The following is a 24,844-nucleotide window of genomic DNA, read 5'->3' on the forward strand; positions in this document are numbered from 1 at the left end:
TGTGCTTAGGGAAAGCTACCTTCACCCCTTGTTTTGAGTAGAAACCCAAATGCAGCAAACATAAGTTGGTTTGTGAAGAAGGAAGGAGGGTTAATTTCCTCAAATTAATTAACTTTGCAATGGACAATCAAAGTTATTAGGATGTCTCTCTGATGTTTCAGTTGAAAAAGCAGAATTTGTCATCTCAAGGTGATTTCCGTGTTGAACCCCCGAATGAAGCTACGTGGTAATTTATCTAATCCAGTCTGTACACATGGAAAATAATGGTCTTTACAGAGAAGGTTAAGTCCTTAGGCTTAACGCGGCACAGTCTGTGGAAGGGAAATGTGTCACTTGACACCTAGAACGGGGTGCACCTTTTCACTTATTCTTGAAACACAGTTTCCATGGTATAGCTCGAGTAAGTTCATGCACTAGCTATTTTGTTATGCTTTAAAAAGTGAAATTCATAGAGTGGATAGGTTGGCAAAGCCTCAGTTGATGTGAGCCAAGCAAACTTGGGTTGTTTTCTGTACAGCTGGGTGCACTGAAAGAAGAACCTGCAGAGCTCTGGCAACGAATCCACAAAACCACTTATTTCTTGCAAGTTACACTTCGGGTCTGATCAGCGTCTGTTATGTTGAAGGGTATATGAGCAACAGTTGAACTGAAAATAGTTTCAGTACGGAGTATTTTTTGTTAATACCCTGCAGCTAGCCAAAAATTCTTACTTTTGCCATGTGTAATCTTCTGCAACAAGATGGGGGAGTGGTGGAAGAAGCAAATGTTGTGACACTTTTCTACGTTGTACAAAAGGCAAGATAGATTCTTCTCCAATAAGAAACCTTATGGTGGTTATGCTAAACCACCATCCAAAACCACAACCTTCTGAAGCTGGAAAAGGCAATGAAGTTTTTCCCATGTGTAGAATTGTCTCTATGTGAATGAATAAAGAATGATAAAAAGTGTCATTTGCTGAAGTCAGCAGATTTGTTTTGGACATAGAAATGCAGTATTAATTATTAATAACTATTAATTATTATTGCCAGTTATAATTAATAGTGCAATATGAACTCTTTTCACTTCAGAATGAATTAGTTCTGACATGTACAACTATGTATTTAACTTAAGAAATTCTATGTGGTGATTAAACGGAAAAAGTAGGTGATGCAATTTGAAATCTATAGAATGAAATTCAAATGCATGTTACTAGTTTATATAAATGCAAGACTGCAATAAGCATATGGTCTAAAAGAAGCAGACCTAAGTATGCAGATTCATACCAAAACCAAGCTGGGGGGGCGGGGAGGGGAGGAAACCCACTGCTTACATTCATATATATTTGTTTATAAAGTAAAGTTTTGTCTAGAAGGGACTATTATTATGTTGCCCAGGATGCTAAACTGAGATGTTTACGTATCTTCCATTATATGTTGATCTGAGTTGTACTCTTGCTCTTTAAGCCTAGCCTTCTTAAAGTTCTTATATATCTGAGTCTGTTTGCCAAATGCACATTTTTTATAATGTTTTATTTTGGATGGGAATGGAATTAACTCACTCATGGAAATAGAAACTTCGGAATAAGAAAGATGTCCAAAGGTTGATCTACCTTCTGCCAGTCAATCTGGAAAAAAAATGAGCTTGTGAAAAGGCAAACTAAACCTGACATCAGTGCCTTTACATTCTCGTTCAGTTTCTCTGTGGTTCAGTTTAAGAAGGTTTCAATGACCTAGATTTTTCTCAGCATAATTCTTAAAGAAGATCCATGATGTAAATACAGAGCCATCAAAATCCTTTAAAAAAAATGTCATTTGTGCCAGGATGGAAATAAAGTTACTGGTATCTTTGCACGGTGGATTTCTTTAACTTAGTGCCAATAATTTAGGGAGAGGGGGAAGGGGAAGAAGGGAGCGCTCTTGAAGGTAATGGCTGTTATGTGTTATCTATAATACATAAAAATATAGAGTCAACTCCCTTGTCATTGCCTTTCTGAATCCTGAAAATGTTTGATTTCTCCACGATCTGCTACAGTAGTAAGGCCACTGTTAAAAAATTTCCCATTTAATACTGTGCAGAATTGGTTTCTAGGGATTGTCTCTTGTCTTAAAGAAAAGATTTGCCCAATATTTGGTCTTTCCTCTGGGGATCTTTCATACTCATTTGCCTATGCTAAACAAAGAAACTAGGCATGTGAGCTATTTGAATATAGATGTCTTTCTAATACAGCTAATTATTTTAAATGTTTAATGGGAGCCTTGTGAAAATTGTTGCATAAACTTTTCAATTAGAGAGAAGGCTCATTGATTGCATTTGCGCAAGATGTTTAATTGGGTGGACAACACAGGGTAAATACATTTGGAAATTTTCTCAGATTACCTACTTTTAGGGGGCTGCCTATGGGGAGGAGAAAGCTTTGCTTCCAATCAACTTCAAAGATAAGATAGCTTAATTGGAAGCTGACTGTGCCTTGACAGCTTCAGAGCAGCAGTGCCTTCCATGTAAAATAATCTGAAGCAGATGCTGAATGAAGAAGTAGCATTTTCTTTCATGCAAGCTTTGGCATCAGATCCCTAGCATTATGTTATCTAGTTCTATATCAGGAAGCATTTTTTTTTTATTGTGACATTGGTTTCGGCACAATACCTCATATTTAGACTTACACAGTTAAGTTCATCAGCCCTTGACACACGGACTTTAAGTGTTTCTGAAACACTTAACAGGAACTTTGAACCACTGTGGCATGGCTTGGGAAAATACTGATGAAAGATCCTAGGGTTCCTAAACTACGATCAAACTTCACTAGGTTTTTGGTTTTTTTCTTTTAGTTAATACCATGGTATTTATGTAACTCTGCACTCTTTGTATAAGAGATTACAGGCTGGAGAAACGGGCTGCCGAAAACCTCATGAAGTTCAACAAGGGCAAGTGCAAAGGCCTGCACCTGGGGAGGAACAACCCCATGCACCGGTACAGGCTGGAAGCCAGCCAGCTGGAAGGCAGCTTGGCAGAACAAGAACTGGGGGTCCTGGTAGACACCAAGTTGAACACAAACCAGCAATATTCTCTTGCCACAAAGAAGGCTGATGTTATCCTGGGCTGCCATAGGCAAGGCATTGCCAGCAGGTCAAAGGAGGTGATCCGTCCCCTTTATTCAGCACCGTTGAGGCCATGCCTGGAGTACTGGGTACAGGTCTGGGCTCCCTGGTACAAGAGAGACATGGACATAACGGGAGAGCATCCAACAAAGGGCCACAGAGATGGTTAAAGGACTGGAGCATTTCTTCTATGAGGAGAGGCTGACAGAGCTGGGAATTTTTAGGCTGGAGAAGAGAAGGCTCAGGAGCATCTTATGAACATATATAAATACCTGAAAGGAGAGTAGAAAGAGGGTGGAGCCAGGGTCTTTTCAGTGGTGCCCAGTGGGGCAACAGGCACAACCTGAAACACAGGAGGTTCCCTTGGAATATCAGGCAACAGTCTTTTAACTGTGAGGGTGACTGAGCCAGTGGCACAGGTTGCCCAGAGAGGTTGTGAAATCTCTATCCTTGGAGGTATTTCAAAGGCGTCTGGATGTTGTCCCAGGCAACGGGCTCTAGGTGGCCTTAATTGAGCAAAGGCAGGGGACCAGATGACCTCCAGAGGTCCTGTCCACCCTCAACCCTTCTGTGATCCTGTGATTGTTCTTAAACTTTTACAATAAATAAAAAAAAAAGGTTAAAGGCATGATGATTTTGAAATAGATCATCTCTGTGTTATATCTTTAATATTAAGTTTGGAATCATGAGGATAAATGAATTAAGAGTGAGCTTTACATCTATTGAGTTTCTAAGAAGAGTAATCTTTTTACTTGCCTAGTGTGTGCCAGCGTTATCAACTTAATCCACTTGAGTAAGAATTCTGTTAAAATTTACTTTATGGGGGGATTTCTATGTGGAATGTTTGAATCTTATTTGACTATCAGTAGTACTGAAATTAGGCAATGGCAATCAAAGTGTAGCTAAATCTCTCTTCTACTTAATACATCAGCAAAAATAGAGAGGAGCCAGTTGTCTGATTTATAAATGCTGAGAACCTGGACCAGAGCACTTAGAAGATGATCTGTTCTCATGGGAAATCCTCAGCCTTGGAGGCACTGAAAATGAAATCACTCAAATGCTTATTCAACTGATCATAAGGGATAGCACAGCTTTAGAATAAAAGATTACCAGTTGGCAGAAAAGATGATGGAAAAGACTGTGAAAATGAGGTTTATATGATTCAGTGAAGCTTTGCACTGAAATCTGCTTGATAAGTGTCAGTGGAATACTGATAGTGATGTACCCATAAAGGTGAAAGCCTGGTCTAGGAGTATGATGTGAATCACTGGGGGGATGGGGGGTGTCCAAGGTAAAAGGAGTTGCTTTTGAACAGGTAGCTGTGTTGGTCAGCAATAGAAAGCAATGCTCACGTCTTTGTGGTGTGACCTGCGATGGGAGTTGCAGAGAGCTGACGTTTGTCTTCAGGGATGGGCTAAGGAGAGGAGGGTGATACTTCAAACTAGGCTGCTGAAAACAGTGTGGAGAGCGAGAGAGAGGAAAGGCTGTTACTGTTCAGAGACAGTGATGTGGCCACAGGTCTTTTAAAGCAACTTGTGTGCATGCCTGCTGAACGTCTTATTCATTGTAGCTTTAGCAAAGTAACCTTCTTTTAAAAAGTTGGAATTAAGGCTGTAGACTTCCAGCTGAATGATACCATCTATAATGAGCTGACTACTTCCCATTTGAGCCGCTGCTGCTCCAGGAATTAGTGCTTGGAAACCTCAGTACACCTAGACCATAGGGGAGAGCTTCTAGAGGACATTGTTGCGAGTAAGACTGTATAGAGGGCTGTTTAGTTGCCTTTGTTTCTCGGCTTTTGGTAAAAACTAGTTGAATCCTTTCAGTTCCTAATAGGCTGTGTTCAGATACTAAGCTCTCTGTTTCTATAATGTCATGTAATGCTTGTTCGGCATCTTTTTAATTAGTGACATTTTATTTAGTCCAAATTAAATATGCCAGATGTAGCTGATTTACTGGCTAACAATGATGAGTGAGGGGAGGGAGGGAGAGCTAACATTATATAGCCGTCTGTTCTCAGGGAAGTTTTTTTTTTTTTTATTTCTAGTTCCACAAGAGAAGTTGGAGTGGTAACCATGGCAGCAGGGAATTTGTCCCTGTAAGCTAAGCAAAGGGTTGGGTTGTGTGGGGTTTTTTTGTGTTTGTTTTTTTGTTTGTGGTGCCCCTACTAGGAGGAAGGGATATGCAAAATGGTCTGGAGCAAGCCCTGGAGAGAGAGCTCGGAGTAGATAAGTCAGAGGCGCTTGCCATGGAGTTAAAACTAGCATGTGTGGATGGATGGATGGGTGCAGCAAGGAAGCAGAGCAGTGAGAGATATGAAAAATTTCTTGGTAACTTGAATCTGTACACTAGGTGTTTTGGGGCATGGTGGTTAGGCGCTGTATGCTAATAAATCTCTTGTGTGGTTGTGTTTGGGTTTTCTCCAGTATTTTTCTCACTTTTTTCCACTGCAAATGAGTAATTCTTAGCAGGTTGGAAGGGAGTGAGATGTGCTTGGGGCTAGTTGCATTCAAGAGAGAATATCTAGCTTAGTCATGATGACATAACCCCAGATTTTGCATTAGCCTCAGAAACTTTTGATATATCAATCTTGAACTGGGGAGGGGGGAACTATTGTTTTCCTCTGATGTCTAAATCTACTAAAAATTAAACAGCAGAGCAGTTTCGTGGAGCAGTTTCACATTAAAGCAATTGCTGAAAGTGAGAATTACAGGCGCATGGAGGAGAGGATAACGTCAGCCCTCTTCTCCCACTGACATAACTTTTCCTGGGCTAAGATCCGCAGGGGGTTAATTCTCGCCACACAGTCGATGCTTACACAGTTGCGCAGAAATACTCTCCCAACATGAGCAGCTCTGTTAAAAGCATTTATTGTGTGCGTGTGACAAACTGACCCATAAAACATCCCGAATGTTGCAGGCAGCAACAATTAGCTGATACTCGCTGCTTGAAATCGTCGGCTTGCAGAGCCGGTAGCTTGGGAGATGAGAAGTTAAGTGATACTGCCGAATACTGTACAGCGAGGAGGCAGCTGACGGCCGGGCATTAGGGATGCTTTGCCATGCTGCTGTAGTTAAGCCTGTCACCCACTCATTATAAAGCACCCTGCTTTTTTTGCCAGAGCAGTATGAACTCAGGCCTATTGGGAAAACCTATTGTGGGTTGCGACTGATGCTATCGGAGTGCAGGAAGTTTATATTTCCAAGGTGCACATGAGCTTTTGGAATTTTTCAGCACACAGAGGCCGTTAGGCTGCGAGTTTCATAGTGTATTTATACTTCAGGTTCCCATCATCAAATGGTCATCATTCCTTGAGTGCCTGGAGGTTATAGCCAGTCTTGGTTAGGAGTCTTTCTCCATGTTTTGTCTTTTTTCCCATTAGCTTCTGTTACCTTTTTCACTGCCCTAAGTTGCTCTCATCTTCATATTTTCATGCTTTCGTTGGTTGTAGCCCATGTGATATACCATACTTGATTCTTCCCTGATCAAGCCATGCATATTAAGTTCATAGAGTTTTTTTTTTAAAGTTTCATTTTTTGTTTTGGTTTCCAGCTTCCCCCTCTCTCCCAGTAGCTTTGATGTAGCTGCTGGGTTTGGGATGTCAGTGTTGGTTCATTGGGATGTGGAGGGGAATAAAGGGACTCTTGTGAAGACAGATAATTGATTATTGTTTTTTTAACATAGTACACCTCTATATGTGTCATGAAAACTCTTTTTATCCTGCTGTTGTCAATTCTGGCAAGACTTGTCAGATCTAGGAGCTGGGCTTTCAGCTGAGACCTTGCTTTCATTAATTTTTTTAATTTATTTTAGCCTTCAGGGCTGTAGAGAAAACCTTAGGAACTCTGCACTTGTGAGCACCAGGGAACAAATTTAGAAGCCGTTAAATCTTTGGCTTTTTCATTCCTTGTGATTACTTTTGGGGGAGGAGGGAGGAAGAAACAGGAGTGGGAAGAGAGTCTATCTTTTTCTTCCTCTGTATTGCATTCTAAGTTTGTAATTTCTGTCCAGCTCTGCATCTTATGCTTGCTTAGATTCCTTTGCTACCAGACTAGGTAAACTGGATTGCAGTTGTTTAAGACAAATTTCCTAACTACTGGTTCTTAAAATAATGTGTTTGTTTTGTCATGTCTGGACATTCCAAATATAGCTTATTTGGCATCATCCCTGATTGTTGGGCTGTTGTTGCTGTTTTATTTTATTTCTGTAATTATATCAACCACAGTCAAAATCCCAAGGTCCCATTGTATCAGATAAGAGACAGTCACTGCACCAAAGGTTTTCCCACACATTAAAAATATGTGTATTTTCAAATACTAATCCGCAACTTCCAAAGACATCTTCAGAAGTGATCTCTGATCCCTTTCCTAATAATACGTGGCTGGGCCAGTGCATGCAAAGGGAGGGCTGGAGCCAAGTCTACCTATATACACAACCCTTAATGGTTCCTGTGTTCTGCTCTGCAACCTCTCTGCTCCTTTCCCCTCAGAAAAGCGTGCAAGGGAAGGGGAATTTTGTGGATTATCCATGTAGAAGTTGTACTTGGACAATAGTAAATCAGAGCAAGCAGCCAATTGTATGTTGCCAGACTCTATGCTGGAATGGCTTTCTGGCTCATAGGGTGGCCTGGGCACTCAGATGGCAAGTGCCTCAGCTGCAGTTGTCACCATGTTGTACTGGGAAAGAAGGAGCCATCCAAGTCTTCAGGACCTGCACCATTTTTCTAAATCCTATGGGAAGCTGCTCCCTGGAGCCTTGCTGCGCTGTCTGCCAAGTTTCAAATTAATGTGGTTCTTGTGGTTGAAAGCCTGTGCAGCAAGGAAGATATGGTAATAATTCCTTTTCTACAGAGTAATTTATAATGGTAAAACAATTTAAAATACTCAGTAACTAGCCTGGTTACTTAAGAATTTTAATCAAGAAATTATTATGGTTTTGCTTTGTATTACCCTTTCTAGGGCTGTTAGTGACTCAAATTGTGTTTGCAAGAACTTTTCTACTAAACCTTTCTCTTTGAGCAAATTCAGCCAATAAATAACACATTCTGTAAGCACAGCTAAGGAAGATTGCAAACTATCTAGGGATAAATTGCACAATAAAATTTATGAAAGATAAAGGTTAATGCAAGCAACATCACTTAATGTCTTTCATTACATAATCAAAGGAGTGTAACAGTGCCTGTAACTATCTTTTTTTCCATACATAAAGGATCTTGAAACTAGAAAGGATTTTTGCATGAAAAGCAATTGGTGTTGGGAGGAGCTGTGCGGAGAGAAGGGAGCTCATCTACAGACTTATAATCAAAACTAATGGGAACTGCTGGGTGGGGGAGGATGCAGGCGCAGAAGAAAATCTAAGCTGTTAGTGCTGTGACCACAGGAAGAGTCTGGACCCCCAGATTCGGGACTGGGTGAGCTGGTTGTTGCTGGGCTGCCTTCCCACTAGTGTGGACTGGTACTGTGTCAAAGCCTATCTAAACTGCTTCCCAAGTTTTCTCTCTTCCAGCACCCTGCAAATACCCAGAAGCTTCAGCAAAATTCATAAAGGCCTATTGTTACTCTTAAAAGGATTGAAAATTAGTCTTTCTCCTTTCTTTTACCTAAAAATGAGAGGCAAACGAGGAATTGAGTGGGAAGACATGAAAATGTCAAACGGGTCAAATGATTTTTCTGAACATGTGAGCACTAAACCAAAGTGGGAGAGAGTGAAACAGCTTTTGGGGATACTATAACAAAATCAGTGTGTTGTCTGTATGCAGGCATATATCACTTAAAACTGTATTCTGCTATTTATTTGTAAAACGTGGAAATTATAGGGTAGCAACTTACAGTTCCCAAACTTTCTCCCTCTTAAGTATGTAAGCACATGTTGGAATAAATCTTTTGTTCATGCAGGCAGTGGTTATGCCTTGAGAACACACTCTGTACAGTCTTTTCTTAAAAGTAAATTGCACAGTTCACACCTTTGCATGTAAACAGCTGAAGAAGCTGTTTTGAAGAAGCTTCGATGCAGTTGCTGTAAAAGCCTAAGCCTATACGGAGGGCATTAATACTTTAAGTTTTGAGAAGATGGAAACAGATAACGAGTATAAACTTCATCCAGTGTCTCCGTTACATATAGCCATTTTCACACATAATTTTGAATAAGAGGAGGAAAAGCTTTGGCTTGTTTTTACGATATTCAAGTTTTAACCTTTAATAGTACCCCAAATGTGCTCATTGTATTTGTTCCTTTAAATGTTCTTTGTGTATATGCAACATCACACACTTTGCTTATTTTTTTAAGCTCAAATGTCAACAATTGCAGTGTGTAATTATGCCAATAGTGCAGAGAGACATGTTTGCTTGATTAGTCACCGCGGCCTGAGTTCAGCCAATATAGCTAACGGCATCCAGCTGAAGTCCGGAGTCAGGAGCCTAGATTCCCTCTGCAGCTAGCAGAGAGACACAAATGCCTTTGTCATGTGCTTTAGCTCTTAAGTTACCTCATCTCTCTCCCTTAGCTTCAGAAGGAATTTAACTCTCTAAAATTACCTGGGGTGAACATGGGCCTGGGTGTTCGTACATGACCAGTTCAGAAGCGCTAACCCTCCAAATATAGATGCTGACTTGAACCCGGTGCTAATCCTGCTCTGCCCCTCTCTGCCCACGCTGCTGCGATTCCCAAAACCTCTCGCACTGGTATGACCCTCACAGATTATTTTACTTTAGTATTGGTTTTTGATGACCACTGAACATATGATGATACTGTGATTCCCCTTCAAGTCAAGTTATTCCTCTGACCCAGGAAAATGGGTTTAAAATTCAATAACCCAGCAAAGAGGGACAGAATTGGGGTTTTGCACATGGCCAACTTAAGTCTTTTTTTTTTTTTTTTTGATTGCTGTTCTGAATAGGAAAGTCAAAGCCTAAGATCTTGATCTTATAACAATTGTTCTCCTTCGTTGTTCATAGGCTTTTAAATGTGTACCTAAATATAGTATATGCCAGAGGAGAGAGTTAATGTTGCTATGAGAACCTTAACCTCAGCATTTCCTAGGGTTTTGTGTTTATATGTAGGGAGAAAAAAAAGCAAAGATCAAATAACTCACAGTTGTTTTTCTTTTATAAGGAAGTGCTCTCTGATGCCTTGTGTATAAGTGATCCTATCTGCAGTGTATTCCTGTTACTGCTGCTGTTTGTCTGAAGGGCTTTTTTCCTGCACGAGCTGTGAAACAGAGGAAGCAAAAAGAGCCATAGGGTTGACCTATATATTTATTTCATTGCAGCACTTGAAATTCCCATGTCTTATAAAGCTGCCTTAATGCTGCTGGGCAAGTAAGAGGGAACTGGCAGGTGCTCCAGTGTGTAGATGTGGTTGACCGAGTTGCTTGCCTGTCAGGTGTGCACAGAGCATGCTCAGAGGCTTTTCTTTATCACAGGTTTGCAACTTAGGAGGCCAAACCTTTTTTTGTTGCCTCTTCAACTAGGCAAATACCAGTTCAAGGGTAACATGCATGCAGAGCTTGAGTCTTCAGCAGCTTTGAGTTGACTGATCCTAATTGAAAGCTTCCCCATTCCTCCAGTGACTCTGACTCTGCTCTTGTGAGCCATGAGCTTTGAGTATAGAAAGCTTTCAGGAAAATGATCTCATCAAAACAGGGTTCCAGTGAAATGAGCAAGTACCCGCCTGGCTCATAGGTGCCTTCTGCAATAAATCGCTCCTTCTGCTTGCGCAAGGTATATGCATTTCAGTTCAATTTTCTTCCTATATACCTCGCTGATGGTACAGTTCTCATGTCTGAACAATCTTGATGAGTGAAACCTGGGCATGAAAGTCAAAACTTGCTGGGCTGACTTTCTGCAGCTCTTGGTAGTGATTCTTCAGGGTATTTAATGGCTTTCTGCGATGTCTCTAATCTTCATCTCTTATAAAGGGAAAATCTTGCAGAACTAGTGTGCTGAAACCTTTTCTCTGTTAGATTTCGGTCAGATTTCTGTTAACTGGTATTCTCTCCTTATACCTAGTTTGGAGTCATAATCCAGGGTAACAAAGGTTGGTTTACACTGATATAAATTACACCGTGATTAATTTCAGATTGTAGAATGCAAATTTGGATCCATTTGCTGCTGGAGATTTTCAGCATGTCACTTAAATCGTGAATTTTTATGATAATTGTGTATAGTCGTAGGTTTTCTTTTGCAGAAAAAGGAAAAAAAAATAGCACAAATAGAAAATTGGAGACATAATGTGACCATGACACGACTGGGGATTTTTTTGTCCTCATCCCTAATAACGTTTGCATTACTTGATGCACACAAAATACTGCAGTGAGGTTAAGGAACTGAGGCTGGAAGATGAAACAGCCATGAGGGTACTCAAGATATGCGACCCATTATATGAAACCACTGAAGTGATGACTATTAATGTTCTTTTAAATTTTTAATTTTTAAGTCTGTCTGTCTTTCAAAAAAGAAAGAAAGAAAAAAAAAAAAAAAGCTTGGAGGAAGAATTCTTCCAAGAACAATGGTGCAGTCTGTTATCTGCTCCTTTGCACTGTAAAGCACTGAATGTTCAGCCAATATAGTGCTCTGGTTGGCTTAGCATTCTTAACTTTAATTTTGAATAGAAGGTGCCTTGTGCTGCTGACGTAATTAGGGCCTTTTGTAAATCACTGTTGCAGGCAGTCTGCTGTTGCATTTCACTGCATTTCTTGGAGGGATGCAGGGCAAAAGTGTCAAGACTAACTTTCTGAACCCCTCTTCAGGCTAAAGTGTTTTCATTATTGCAGTATTTTGTTCAGATTAAATTCTGCTTCTTTTTTCTTTGTAGATAATAAGCCCCAGATCACTTTTGCAAGTGAAACAGTATTTCCGGTGGAAGAAGTTTGAACAGGGAGCCCTAAACATATTAAAGTAGGAGATGCTTCCTTGAAAAAAAAGAAAAGAAAAAGATAGGAAATGTGAGGGGTTTGGATTTGACCAACTGACTTTAAGTCAAGTCCCCTCTGTGATACAGGAGTATTGTTATCTGCCTCTTTTGTCACGGAAACTGTCAGAAAGCTTGAGCTGAAGCTTTGTCGTCAGGCTGGTTTCGCATTTGTGGCTAGACATCATGCGTTGTGTGGGGGCATAAAATGCCCTTGCCTTTCGTGTAAGCCTCTTAGGAACCGTTGCAGCCTTGCCCCCGCAGAGGCATGGGGTTTCATCTCGCTTCTGTCTCTCTCCCATCCTCGAGGGCAGGGTTCAGTTCAGGCCGTTACATCCCCTCCTGATGTAGTCTTTTATATCCATGATGTCAGAGGCGATACATGGCCTTGTGCCGTCCTTGATAGCCAACACGAAACTATTAATAGCCGGTGAAGTTAACTTGCTCATTTCTGCGTTCATGCCGTTCACCCACCGCACTCCTGTCCCTGAGCTTTAAAGGCATCGCTGAAACCGCTGAATGAATGTACCCGCGTTTGTAACGTCGCTCCCGTAGTGGCTGTGGTGTGGGAATTGCAGGGTGCTGCCTGCAGGGCCTGACTCGCGGGAGGGGGGAACGTGGCCTTGCAGCAGTCGCACGCCAAAAGACCAGCCCAATGTTGTACAGCCCATACCGGCTTTGAGATACACCAGGATAGCTGACATCGGCTCAGACTCTGGAGAGGGAGAGAGGGACACCTACCCGTGACCCCTTCATACCGAGGGAGCACGGCAGGAATGGGCATAAAAGACAGCTGCGGCATTCTTCCAGTGGCCGTGCTCCATTAAGTCTTCCTGTGCTTGGGAAAAGTCTGGTGGTTGTCTCACAGCTTGCTCTTTTCCACCGGTGAGGACTTGAGAGGCACCCTCAGCAGAACAGCTTTCCTCTCTTCTGGGACTCGTCAGTGGCAGGGATGAGGTACATCCTGTCCTGTCTCGCTGCCTCCTTCCCAGCAGAGAAGGAAAAGAGGAGGATTTCGTGCTTCAGGTGTTCCGAAAGTGGCAATTCCCCTGGCGTAGGGCTGGCGCGGGCTCCCTGGTGAGGGCTGAGGCAGAGCGCAGGGCTGTGCTGCTCGGTGACTAATGAATGAATGAATGAATGATGTCACCAGGTTGGTTCCTGAAGCAGGAAATCCATCCCAAATAGTTCAGTTTCAATACGGAAAGTGGAGTCATGTGCACTGAGTAAGCCGAAAGTAGAAAGGAATTCTTTCAGCACCACTTTTTCGGTTGTGTCACTCCTTTCCAATCTACTGAGAGGGAAAAAAAAAAAAAAAATCGAGTGGGTCTCAGTCCCTCCCCATTCCCCAAAGAAACCAGAACAAAATAGGAACTTTCTGGCTTGTTAAACACCGGCTTTTCAGTCTGATTGTGCATCCGGAGAGGGGGGACGAGAGCCGCGCTCCCCTGTTGGCAAACCAACGTGATTTCTGTCGGGCACCTCGGGCACACGGTCCCTCCCGTGCCCCCCTCCCTGCTCCGGGGGCGCTGGGCTGCGGGGCGGGCCGGGGCCCCGCTACTCGCCTCGCCCCCTCCGCGGATGGAAGGCGCTGCTCCGCTGTAAAATGGGTGCCAGTTACAGAAAACAGACTTGCTCGCAGGACAAAAACCGGAGGCACCACCCCACCCCCCAAAAAAAAAAAAAAATTCGGGGTGTGTGAGGATGCCTCTGAGTTGGTTAAGCGTTGATAGGAGGGGGAGCGCGGCTGTAACGCTGTACGGCGGGCATACCTTCCCCAGAGCTACAGCAACCGGGATTCCCCCCCCTCCCCCCCACGTCCCCTCCCCTCCGGAGCCTACTTCTGAAAGAGCTGCCTCATCCCTGCTGTCAGATGAAGCCGTTTCCTGAAGGCGCGGGTTTGAGTCACTTGGGCTCGATGAGGCTTTAACTCCTCCCTCACTGGGCTTGAATTTGTGAGCCTGGGGGGGGGAGGGGGGAGGGAGAGGAAGGGGAAGGCAGGGAGGAAGGCAGGCAGGGAGAGAGGCGGCGGGCGCTGGGGCTGGGCGTGCGGAGCCGCCGCCGCCCCCCGCCCCGTCCCGTCCCGCAGCGCCCCCCGCAAGCCCCGGGTCCGGCAGCGGTGCGGGGTGCGAGGCCGTCCCGGAGCCGTCGGGAGGAGAAGTTCAAGTGCCGAAGTTGTTGCAGGCAGATGACATCAGCCGCGGGCAGGCCGGGCTGCGGGCAGGCGCGGCGCCGGCGCTGGGGCAGGCAGCACGCCCGCTGCCGCCGGCGGGGCTGCGGGTGTCCCCCGTCCCCCCCCTTCGGCCTTTCAACTTCGGGGCTGCCGGAGGGGGTCTCAAACCCCCGTGGGTGGTCATAAATGCAAAATTCCTTTGTAATTTTTTTTTTTTTTTTTTGAGGTGGGGGGGGCGGGAATAATTTGGAAGTCTGATAGTGTGTGGGAAATGATTACATCAGTCGGAGGGAGGGCTAGGATTGGTCTACACAGTGTGGTTTGATTCACTACCGCAAAGATTGCGTGTAACCCTTTGAGTGGAGCTCTGGCAGAGTTGTTTCCCTCCCCAGAAACAGTCCCCATAGCAGGGGCTACGTGACAGGTACGGTACCAGCGCCCGCCGGCACCCTGGGCGCCCAGCCGCAGGCTACAAAGGGTCGGCGGAGGCAGAGAGCAAACTCTCTCCCAAGAGGCGATCTCTATTTAAAATGCCATCTTGTTCTTCCGACTGCTGCCTTTTACGTGCCGTTGAGGTAAGATTTTCCATATCAAATTACCCTCCGGGTTTTTGTTAGATTCGCCTTCTCTTCGCTGGGATGTGGAGCATTCTTAAACGCGGAGTTGATTTAAATCTCGGACCTGCACGTTTGCCCAGAGAAATAATTTTGCAGCAAGTGTCTCTCGCTTGAGCAGAACAATGCAAAGAGGAGAGCATCTGTATAATTCAGGAGGTGGGGAGAAGGTTCCTGACTTGTTCTCTCCTCTCCATTAACATTTAGGATGTGCAGCATATGCACATTTGGTTTCGAAACTACTTTCAAGCTAGGATCAAAAGAGAAGTCAGGGCAGGGAGAGAAATGTGTGGATTGTGCTAGCTAATTGATCCGCCGACGAACTGCAAGTGGGACATCCCCAAGCGAAACAATCAAAAGTTAGTGGGGAGCAAGAGACCCATTTTTAATCTTTGGGGTCTTGGCCTGCTCCTGTGTAAATGTTCAGAGGCCTCCGATGGGATCGCAGAGAAAACTGTGTGTGTTTGACTGGATGTAATTTCTCTCACCCACTGTTGCTGAAGTACCCTCTTGATATTGTTTCACGTTTGCTTACCTTACACAGCTTTATACAGAACCTGCTGTCTCACTTTTTCTGTATATGTGGTCATATTAACCCTGCTGAATCTTTGTTTAGTGCAGGGAGGTGTTGGGGAGGGGGGAGGGGACATAGGACAAGGGGGCATCAAGAGAAAGTGTTATAAAGTGAATCATCCATGTCATTTGTCCTGGCTGCCAAGGTGCTTGGAACTGTCATGCCAAGAGGATGCTTTTTCTACGGTAGCTGTGTGGTTTGCCGATGTTCAGAGCTGTTGATCTGTAAGTGTACCCTTTATGTTGCAGGATGTAAAAGTCTTTAGTGAAGATGGAACAAGCAAAGTGGTCGAGATTCTAGCAGACATGACAGCCAGGGACCTCTGTCAGCTGCTCGTTTACAAAAGTCATTGTGTGGATGATAACAGCTGGACTCTAGTGGAGCATCACCCTCACCTAGGATTAGGTAGGGAACGGTCAAAGGGGTGGCATGGTTACCTGGGAACATAAAATATGTATAATTCGTATTAATGTGCTTCCAGCCTGAACGTTTTCTTTCCACTGCTTTTATTTGTACAATTAGCTGAAGTCACATACGTGCTTTTTGTGTATTACAATTTGATGTGTTAAGCGTCTAAGCCATTTTAAGTCCTTCCCTTATTTCCCATCCTGTGGTTTTTTATTACAAAAAAGAAAAATAACTGTCTAATCTTCATGCTAGCGCTCTGTTGCTACCTTGCTGTGTCTGAAGCTATTGCAAATAAACAGCTTAGGCAAATTAAGCTTGATCCTTAGAGTACTGGTCCTGTGAAACAGCTCAGCTCATCACCAGCTGGGAGACCTGGGTGAACAGACTCAGCTTTGCATACCTACAGTAATGCTTATGAAAGCTAGACACGCTGAGGTGGGGGAGGGGGGTGGCTAAACTTGACTTCAGGCAGGGAAAAAATGGTGGCACCACCCGCAAATCCATGGGCAATTTCTGGACCAGCAGTGGCATCTGCTCTCCAGGCGGCAGCTCCTCCACCTGATTGAAATTAAGGTGTCATGGTTACAGTTTCAAGAAGGCAGCAAGAGGAAGAACTGTGGGGAATTAAATAACACCGTGAATTGGTTTAATTACAGTACCTGAAAGGTTCTCATGTTATTCAGTCTTGCTTTTCCTGTTATTTTGTGGCACTGATTAGTTGCAAGGTTCTGCTGTGCAGCTTGCAACTGCATATCGCTCAGATACGCTGTCTATAATTCTGCATAGCACACAATAAAGCTTTAGAAAGTGTAACATTTGGAATATTAGTCGATATACTTCACGGGGAATTTTTTCTAGAAAATAGAGGAAGGCAAATCATAAGCTGCGATCATCAGCACTGGAATTGTGAATGCTATCTGTAGTTAATAAAGGTTTTTTATGTCTAAAAATGTAATTGAGAACCCTTACAAATAAAAAAAGGAAACAATTTGCTGGAGATATAGTGCCCTAAACCGATACTGTTAAATGCAGATAAATTCACTGTTCTACAGAATAGCACTCAAAAAAAATAATCATAGAATATCCTGATTATTTAATGGTTTTATTGGGTATCTCTGCTAATATAGAAGTATGTGAAAAAATTAACATGAAACACTCATTTATATACGTCTGTGATTACACTTTGAGTTCTGGGGACATAGAATGAGGTGAAGAATTAAGGTATAAATTACAGAATCTTTATCTCCGTAGCTTAATATGCCACATGCGCGCTTCTAACAACCTTTACAAATTTTCAGTTTTATCAATGCTCATTAAACTACCAGGCTCTCTTTTTCTATATTCTCTTTCCCATCATTGCTGATTACCAAGGTATTGTGTAAACAGAAGCCTTCTCCTTTGTAACCAACATCCTTCTCCTGCCAGATTCATTCAATGATGCCACAATTCAGTGTTTGTGACATCACAATAGCTTCCATGGTGACTAATTGTGCTGTCAAACTCTGGTGTGTGACATCTCTGAATGAATCGGGCAGGAGGCTGATTAGGAAATCAAAAGCTTCTGTTTACACACAAATAACTTGGTAATTAACAATGATGGGAAAAGAGCAAGATACTTATCGGGCTGCATTTATATACGTGGGGACCTGTCTGCTTTGGACCTCTGTTTCACACTGCAGCACAAAGCGGGGCCCCTGCTGTCCCAGAGAAACAGGGGTGTGCAGGTTGGGGCTTCAGCAGCCACCAGACTTGGTTCCGCAGGGACTGCTCCAGGGCTGTCCTCTGTAAGTCCACGCAGTAGATCTGTGTGAAAAGTAATGCAGCCTGTGACGGTGTAAAGCGAACAGACAAAGGAAAAAAGTATTTAAAGCGTCAAAAAAAGAGGTAATGATACAAATTTCACATGTTTGAAAGGATGTGGACAGAAAAGGGAATGGAAGAGTTCATTTAACAGGTGACAACAACATCCAGTTTCTTGTATTTAGGGACTAAAGTAAACGCTGTGACGTATTCAATAAACTTTAAATACCAGCTTTCATGTGTACACCCAATTTTGGTTGCAGTATGAATTTTTTGTTATACATCTGCGTATTTCTAGCTTCTCAGTAGCTTAAATGCTTCCCCGTGTTTCAGAGACTGTTAAATCAAGGTAGTAATTTGTCTGCACCTTAGGTGAAGTTATTATCAGGTGTCTGATGTTCCATATTTTTCCCTCTAGAAATAAGATTGCTAGTATAAGTACCAAACAATGGTGAATAGATACTTAGCAGTATGGAAAGAAATATGGTTTAAGAGCAGTGAGAATTTTCTGTTTCCAGAAGACATTATTTCTTACTCAAGACATCCTTGCTGACTTAATGCTGTAGGCGGTAATCTTGAAGCCCACCAAAAGAGGCGAGTTCCTTCCTCCTGCAGTCTTTTTCCCCCCCTCCCTGGTCTTGCCTAATATTACTTTCCAAAAGAGCTCAGTTTGCAGAACCAGTTCATCTTTTTGCTATTGGGCAAGAGCAAATTTTTGAAGCCAGCTGCACATTTATCATTGTGGTGCTCTTCTAGGTCCCAGTTTTTAAGGAACCTTCACCTGACTGCTTTGCACGCGTAGTCAAGTGTATTTCAAATAACACGTGTGCTTGCAAGTAACTTCAAACAGCTGTTGGACTGCACAAAACATTTGTGTTCTCACTGGAGGTAACGGTGTGACAATTTACCATCAAACTTGCTTAGGTTTGACACGTGGAAATGGTTCCTGCTGCAGTGTACCACTAGTATCTAAAACACTTTGTGGTCAAGATTCAAGCAGTTTGTGAAACTTGAATTGGTCCCATTATTTCATTTGCAACTAGAAATACGCCTAACCTGTCCATAAAATGTGGTATTCTCCCTGTGCTTAACTATCCATGCTTAACTATCATCAGTTTAGGATGGGGACTGAGATATCTGTATTGGACATTAAGAGAAATAATAATAATAATGAAGACAGACTGTCATGATAGTATGTGTCTGGACACTGTAAGAATCTCTGCCCACAAATCTCATTTTTCCAGCTCCAGAATTGACTGTAAGTCTTACTTAATGCAGTTGAAGCAGGAAAGAAAAATAGTAGGGCTCTGAAATATATGTTGGGTGAGAAGAAAGAATTGCTGCATAGTTTTGTACATAGATTTTCATGTTTACATGTGCATTGAATTTGATTTGCCTTAATCTGAATGAATTAAAAGTGGAACATTTAGACACAGAGCTTGCTAAAATACGAAAACAGGGCGGGCTATTTCACGCTTTGGCCCACCTGTCATTGGTAGTGATTTTGCAATTGAGAATTTTGGGCCATGCCTGCAAGTTGTTCACGATGGAATCCAGCTCCTTTTCCCCTCTTGTATCACTTCTACAGTTCTGTAGAAGTTTAGATAATAATCCAGGGCAATTTTAAAAGGGGGGGGATTTCTGGTCATTTCAGCAGCAATGCCACTTGAAGACAGACTGACCTATTGAACTTAATAAACTGACATACGTGCTTCTAGTTTTTTAGCAGGAAGCTCAAAGCAGGGCTGAGGTTGAGTTTCTGGCGTGTCAAGTGGCGGTTCATCCCATTTGTACTAACGGAGTGCAAATTACCAAGGACTTCCCAAGTTAACAACTTCTATGAAGTAGTGGCAAACCGACCAGGAGTAGCTTCCTTTTTACATGCACGTGCTATGAAATGCTGCACCTTCTCTTCAAGATGCCTTTCACCATCAAAATGAAAATGTAAACATTAAATCAGCGGGAGTATTGCCACAGATTCTCAAAAGGGTCTTGGTTTAGTAAAGAAATACATCTAGGTCAGTTGCCTAAAGCCTGTAAGAAACAGTCTCTGGGTATATTTACACATATTAATAATCAAAATACAAAACAAATTGACAAATGTTCGCTCATCTATACTGCATTTCCTCAGGACAGAATGAACAGGACATGGTTTGTCCCGGCCCTCAGGCAAGCAATCTTCAGTGCATTAGGAATGTGAAGACCACAATTTTGTGCGATGACAGAAGCAGGCAGTAGCAGGACACATGGCCTTTCAGGGTTCCTATTGTGACGAATATTCATACAGACATAATTAAATGTTTTTTGGAGGAAGCATAATTTAGAAATCGGAAAGACCCTCCACCCTCATAGCCCTGCTGTCCTCATGACAGCGTGGAGATTTGACTTAACCGTTTGCCCAAAACCGAAGTAGCAACAGATCAGCAGCAATACCTGAAACTTCAGCTGTGAAGCCTCTAGATAATGTGGAGGTTTAGGCGATGAATGCTCAGATGGTGCAAAATGTCCTTAATTAACTGCTACCAACAGCAGTATTGTTGCATACGTTAGTCAAAGAACTACTCCTTAAGTTATGGCTAATGCCCTAAGAAACAGCTCTTTATTTGAGAGCAGGCCAGTATGGAAAATCTTCAATGTTAACCCCTTGAAACACAATTTATAGCAAGGCTGGACATCTCATATGCATGGTAAATGCTGAAGTCGTCAATGAGCTGATGGTGACTGACAATCTAAATGCAGGTGAAAAAGACAATGGGATCATTCAGAGAGAGGCTAAATTTTCAGTCAAAGAACTTATATCAATCTGCTAAATTGAATAATTCAAGTGACATTCAAGAGCTTGCTACTTTTTGAGATACCAGTGATTGCTTGCTTTCTATCCTGAAAACACCCCAAGAGAACTTGGGTGGCAGCCTGGCATTTCTAACTGTGAGAATGCAAGGATGCACGAACACGGAGTGGGGAAGGGACTCTCCAAACTTCCTTGGGCAGCAAGTCACATGCATGATGGATAGAGCTTTGCAACACTTATTTTTTGTTTGACCTCATTTTTTATTTCCTTTTATATAAGGGATGAAAGTACTGACTATTAAAACTTTTGAAAAATACCTAAACATTTTCTCGTAAACCTTAGAAGATTTGCCAAGATAGTGAGTTCATTAAGTAGTGCACACTTAGCCCAGTTGCCTTCTGTCGAGTTATTGCTTTCAGTGAATTGGATTTGTTAAGCTATCTGTTCATGCTTTGATGTGCCATTCTTTTGACCAGAGAAGTGGTGGTTGTGGGGAGTTACCTTGTAACCAAATCTAGAGCAGAAAATTGCCCTGTCATGTGTACAAAACATTTGTCTCTGTCAGTATTCCTGTAAAGTAGATCCTGTGACCTCTTTCATAATAAACCCCATTGTCTAGCATCTACAATAAAGGCCTGAAGTTCACCTTGAAATGAACTGATTTATGTAGAGTGTGATCAAATAGGACACTGTAGTTCTGTGATGATTCAACACCTAACAGTGGCCTTGCCACAACTTTTTTCTCCTTAAATCTGTCCACCTTGCCAGTTCCACAGCATATAGCCAGCATCAAAAGAAGAGGTTCATGTGTATTATTTAGGCTACTGCACACACAAAAAATCTTATGTTCTTTCCTTTCTCAAAAGTCTGTGCTTATGAAGCCGTGATGTAGGAAATCTTTGAAGAACACTGCCATATAACGTTAAAATTTGTAATACTTAAATGCCTCATGGAAGTATGGTGTAAAAGCTATATGTTTTGTTAACTTCTTAAAAGGTAACAAAATTACACTTGGTTGTTTTACTCCTATTCTTTGGAAGTTGGTCTTGCTGCTTCTGCTGGTTGGCTATGTGTGTTAACATCATGTTCTCTTTTCACAGAGAGGTGCTTGGAAGATCATGAGCTGATAGTTCAAGTTGAGTCCACAATGGGAAGTGAAAGTAAATTTTTATTCAGGAAGAATTACGCAAAATACGAATTTTTCAAAAATCCCATGGTGAGTCTCGTTACTTAGTTGTTTACACCACAGAGAGAGGGATGGATTGCAATAGCATTGCTAGGCGCTGTTATGTCTTAAACATCTATTAAAAAAAAAAACAACTAACAAACAGAATTCTTTCCAAAGAATTTTTAACCAGTGTTTAAATTCCTCGTACTCTCCTCCCAGCCTAAAAACCTCAAGTGTTTTCAAGTTACCAAATATACTTATTTCAAAATGACTATTGTTATGTTGGAGAGTGACCAAGACAGGGAAATCTTTGTTGGTTTAGGAAAAACAATCAGAAGTGCAATTTACTCATTATCTTCAAAGTTACTTGATTTGAAGCAAATTGATCGCATAGCATCCAGTATCCAAACCTTTCAATTTCTGACTGTAATAATTAAAAAAAAAAACCTGACTAAACCCTAAAGCACTTAGTACATACAAGGAATTTCCAGTTTATCGTTATGTATATTGAACATTGTCTTACCTGTGGCTGTGCTTTACTAGTGTGCTCTGCCTTCTTTACTGAACATAGTAACTTGCTCTCTCTAGGTCCTCATGTATATCCATGCTTGAAAAGAATTGTATGTCATAGCTATACTTATTCCTTGATTTGTAAGATCCTTTGAATGTTGTAATTTTAAACTGCTTGCAGTGTAACTGCTTATTTGGGGATAATTTTTCACATTTTATCTAAACAATTAAGTTGGAACGAACTGTTGACATGAACCGGTGTCAGCTGGTGCCACCCATCTAGATAGCTGGAGAAGGATAATGCAGAGGTGGTTTAGGTTATAACAGATTTTGGGTCAGTTGGGCATTTGTGGTGCCAGAAGAAAAAAGATCCATAAGGTCACACGCAAATTCATTGCTGAAGTTACTGCGGATGATAAATTCATTCCTTTCCTCATAGACACTAATGCACAGTTGCTACATCCTCGCATGTGTGCTTGCACGTACATTTGTCATCTGCTAGTGCTTGTTTCAGAGGCTGTGCCTTGACTTAGTGTGTGAAACATTTCTGTACATGGAGTGTTTGTAATTCTTCACTTCTGTTGATCTTCCCATCTGATAACCTATGAACATCTGAGTGTTGTACAGAAATTTTGGTATCATAGAAGCTAGCACATCGGTTTCATGTGGTATACTTTAATTAATAACAGAGCATGGGAGTAAAACCCAGAATGCTTGGCATTCAGTCCCAGGCTCCTGCAATCAGAGAATAAATCATTCTTTTGGTGTAAGAATGCGAAGGCTCCCTATCCGTTGCATTAGCTGTTGCCATATGGCACTGTTTCTACTCGAGAGGCTGGTAAATGTTAGCTTTCATAATTCATTGTGCAACTTACCTGGCAGAAGGGCGATTCCTCTTCAGCCCTTCTCTTTATGCCCTAAAGACTGAAATTTATATTGCCTGAAGAGTGACAAATGTTCTAAACTGGAAACGTTTTGTTGTGATTCATCTTGTTATAATCAGTCATTGTTTTATTTCAGGCATTTCTGCATGTCTTCATGCTTCAAATAATGTTTAAAAACTTCAAGAATGACTTCATGTAATTACTGTGTGTAGTAAATTCAGTGTACCAAATTATACAGGCATTTTAAAACATGGCAAATGAAAAGGGGAACTGGAGGGATAAATCTGAAGTCAGGTCATCAGTTTAGCAGTCAGAAAACTGTCTGACCTTAGTCATGCAAAGATTCGGTATGAATGAGATATTGTACTGGATGCTTGAAATCCAAAGGCACTGTAGAAGCACCTGCTTGTGTGTTAAACAATATTTGCTTCTGTGTTTGTGGGATGGGGGAAAAGGCGGTAGATGTCTGCTTTAAGATTATTCAAATCTAGCACGTGAAGCAGGGCATACGACACAGAGCCTAATTATTGCATGTGTCCTCATTCAGTTTTTATTATTTCATTTCATGGCATGTATGCTGACCTATCCTTGCAACAAAAAACACTGGGCTCTGTAACGTTACCCTGAAACATAAACATGTAGGGGTAGATTTTGCAAAGGACTTTTCTCTTGACAGATTGAAGGGTTTCAAGCCCTGAGCATAACCTGGCTGTTGAACAACCACGTGAAAGCATCAACAGTCATACTCTTTCTCATAATTAACGTCTGTGAATGGCACTTCATTTGGAGCCTTCTGAGGGACTGAGCAGCTTTTAGGGTCAAGCAGATACAGTACTGAAGAACTGTATTTTGGACAGGAAGAGAGTGCTGTCAAAGGTAGAGGTGTACATCCTGGAGATCCTGCAGTGTCCCTGCCTGAGACTTCTTCTAATGCATTTGCATCCAGCTTATCCCTGTGAGGGCAGAGAAAACTTGTTATTACTCTTGCTCTCCATCTTCCACATGGAGTTGCAGAGAGTTTGTTTGCTGAACAACCTTACTGGATGGAGAGGAAAGCACAGAAGTTTGGTGGCAGAATATGCTCTAAGCAAGGAGTCACCGCACATCCAACCTGCAGGACCATTCATGCTGTCCTTCTCTAGAAAGTAGAGGGTGTTAGGGATCCCCAAAAGCCCTCAGTAGAAGAGGAAGCAATGGGAAAACGCACTTAGCAAATGCTGCATGTTAGATATTTTAAAAATCCACATTCTGTCTGCATTGGCACTTGGTGAGCAGAAGGAAGGGAAGAACTGCACTTGGAAGCCCTGGTATTACTTTCTGTGTCAGGAGATATCCAAATTGATTTAAGAGTGATAGATTCAAAAATTAATGACTACAAGAAAATTGCACTTGTTCTATGTAAAAGTATTCAAATATAATGTGACTTCCAATTTTCTTCTCTTTTTGTGTCTAGAATTTCTTTCCAGAGCAGATGGTTGCCTGGTGCCAGCAAACAAATGGCAGTATCCCACAGTCACAACTTTTGCAGGTACTGTAAGCTATCTGTATGGACAAAGAAAGTTTTGGAGCTGGAGGGGAGAGGTTCAGAGGAAGTAAGGGAGAATTCAAAGGTCTGGAAATAGCTAGTCAGAGAAAGACCAGTATAGTAAGCTAGCATGCGGTACAAGTGTTGAAAGTATCTGACAAAGATCTGACCCGGTGGCATTGAGGTGTAAGTTATAAACACAATGTATTCATAGCTATGTTCATACATATTTGTTCCATTAATATTCAACTTACTCTGTGGGTACCTGGTTTGGCCACCTAGTGTTGTTCCTAAAACAGTCTTAGCAGATAAATTTCTAGAAAAACAAATATACCTTATAAAAAGCAAAACAGAAGTACTCTATACTCCACATCATAGCATAGGAGAAAGTGTAAAGATATGTGTGTAGATTAGAAGAT

At 42.1% G+C, this 24,844-nt stretch overlaps 1 protein-coding gene across 2 annotated transcripts in view; it reads left to right on the forward strand.

The window, feature by feature from the left end:
• GRB10 (growth factor receptor bound protein 10) overlaps nucleotides 1-24,844 on the forward strand; it is an 88,123-nt gene that overhangs the window by 45,933 nt on the left and 17,346 nt on the right. For both annotated transcript variants that reach the window (XM_074146223.1, XM_074146224.1), the window contains 3 exons: nucleotides 15,588-15,744; nucleotides 21,439-21,554; nucleotides 24,354-24,428. In XM_074146223.1, coding sequence (XP_074002324.1) covers nucleotides 15,588-15,744; nucleotides 21,439-21,554; nucleotides 24,354-24,428 — 348 coding nt within the window. The remainder of the gene's footprint in view (nucleotides 1-15,587; nucleotides 15,745-21,438; nucleotides 21,555-24,353; nucleotides 24,429-24,844) is intronic.

This window comes from Numenius arquata, chromosome 4 (genome assembly GCF_964106895.1).
Source record: "Numenius arquata chromosome 4, bNumArq3.hap1.1, whole genome shotgun sequence".
Taxonomy (NCBI): Eukaryota; Metazoa; Chordata; class Aves; order Charadriiformes; family Scolopacidae; genus Numenius; species Numenius arquata.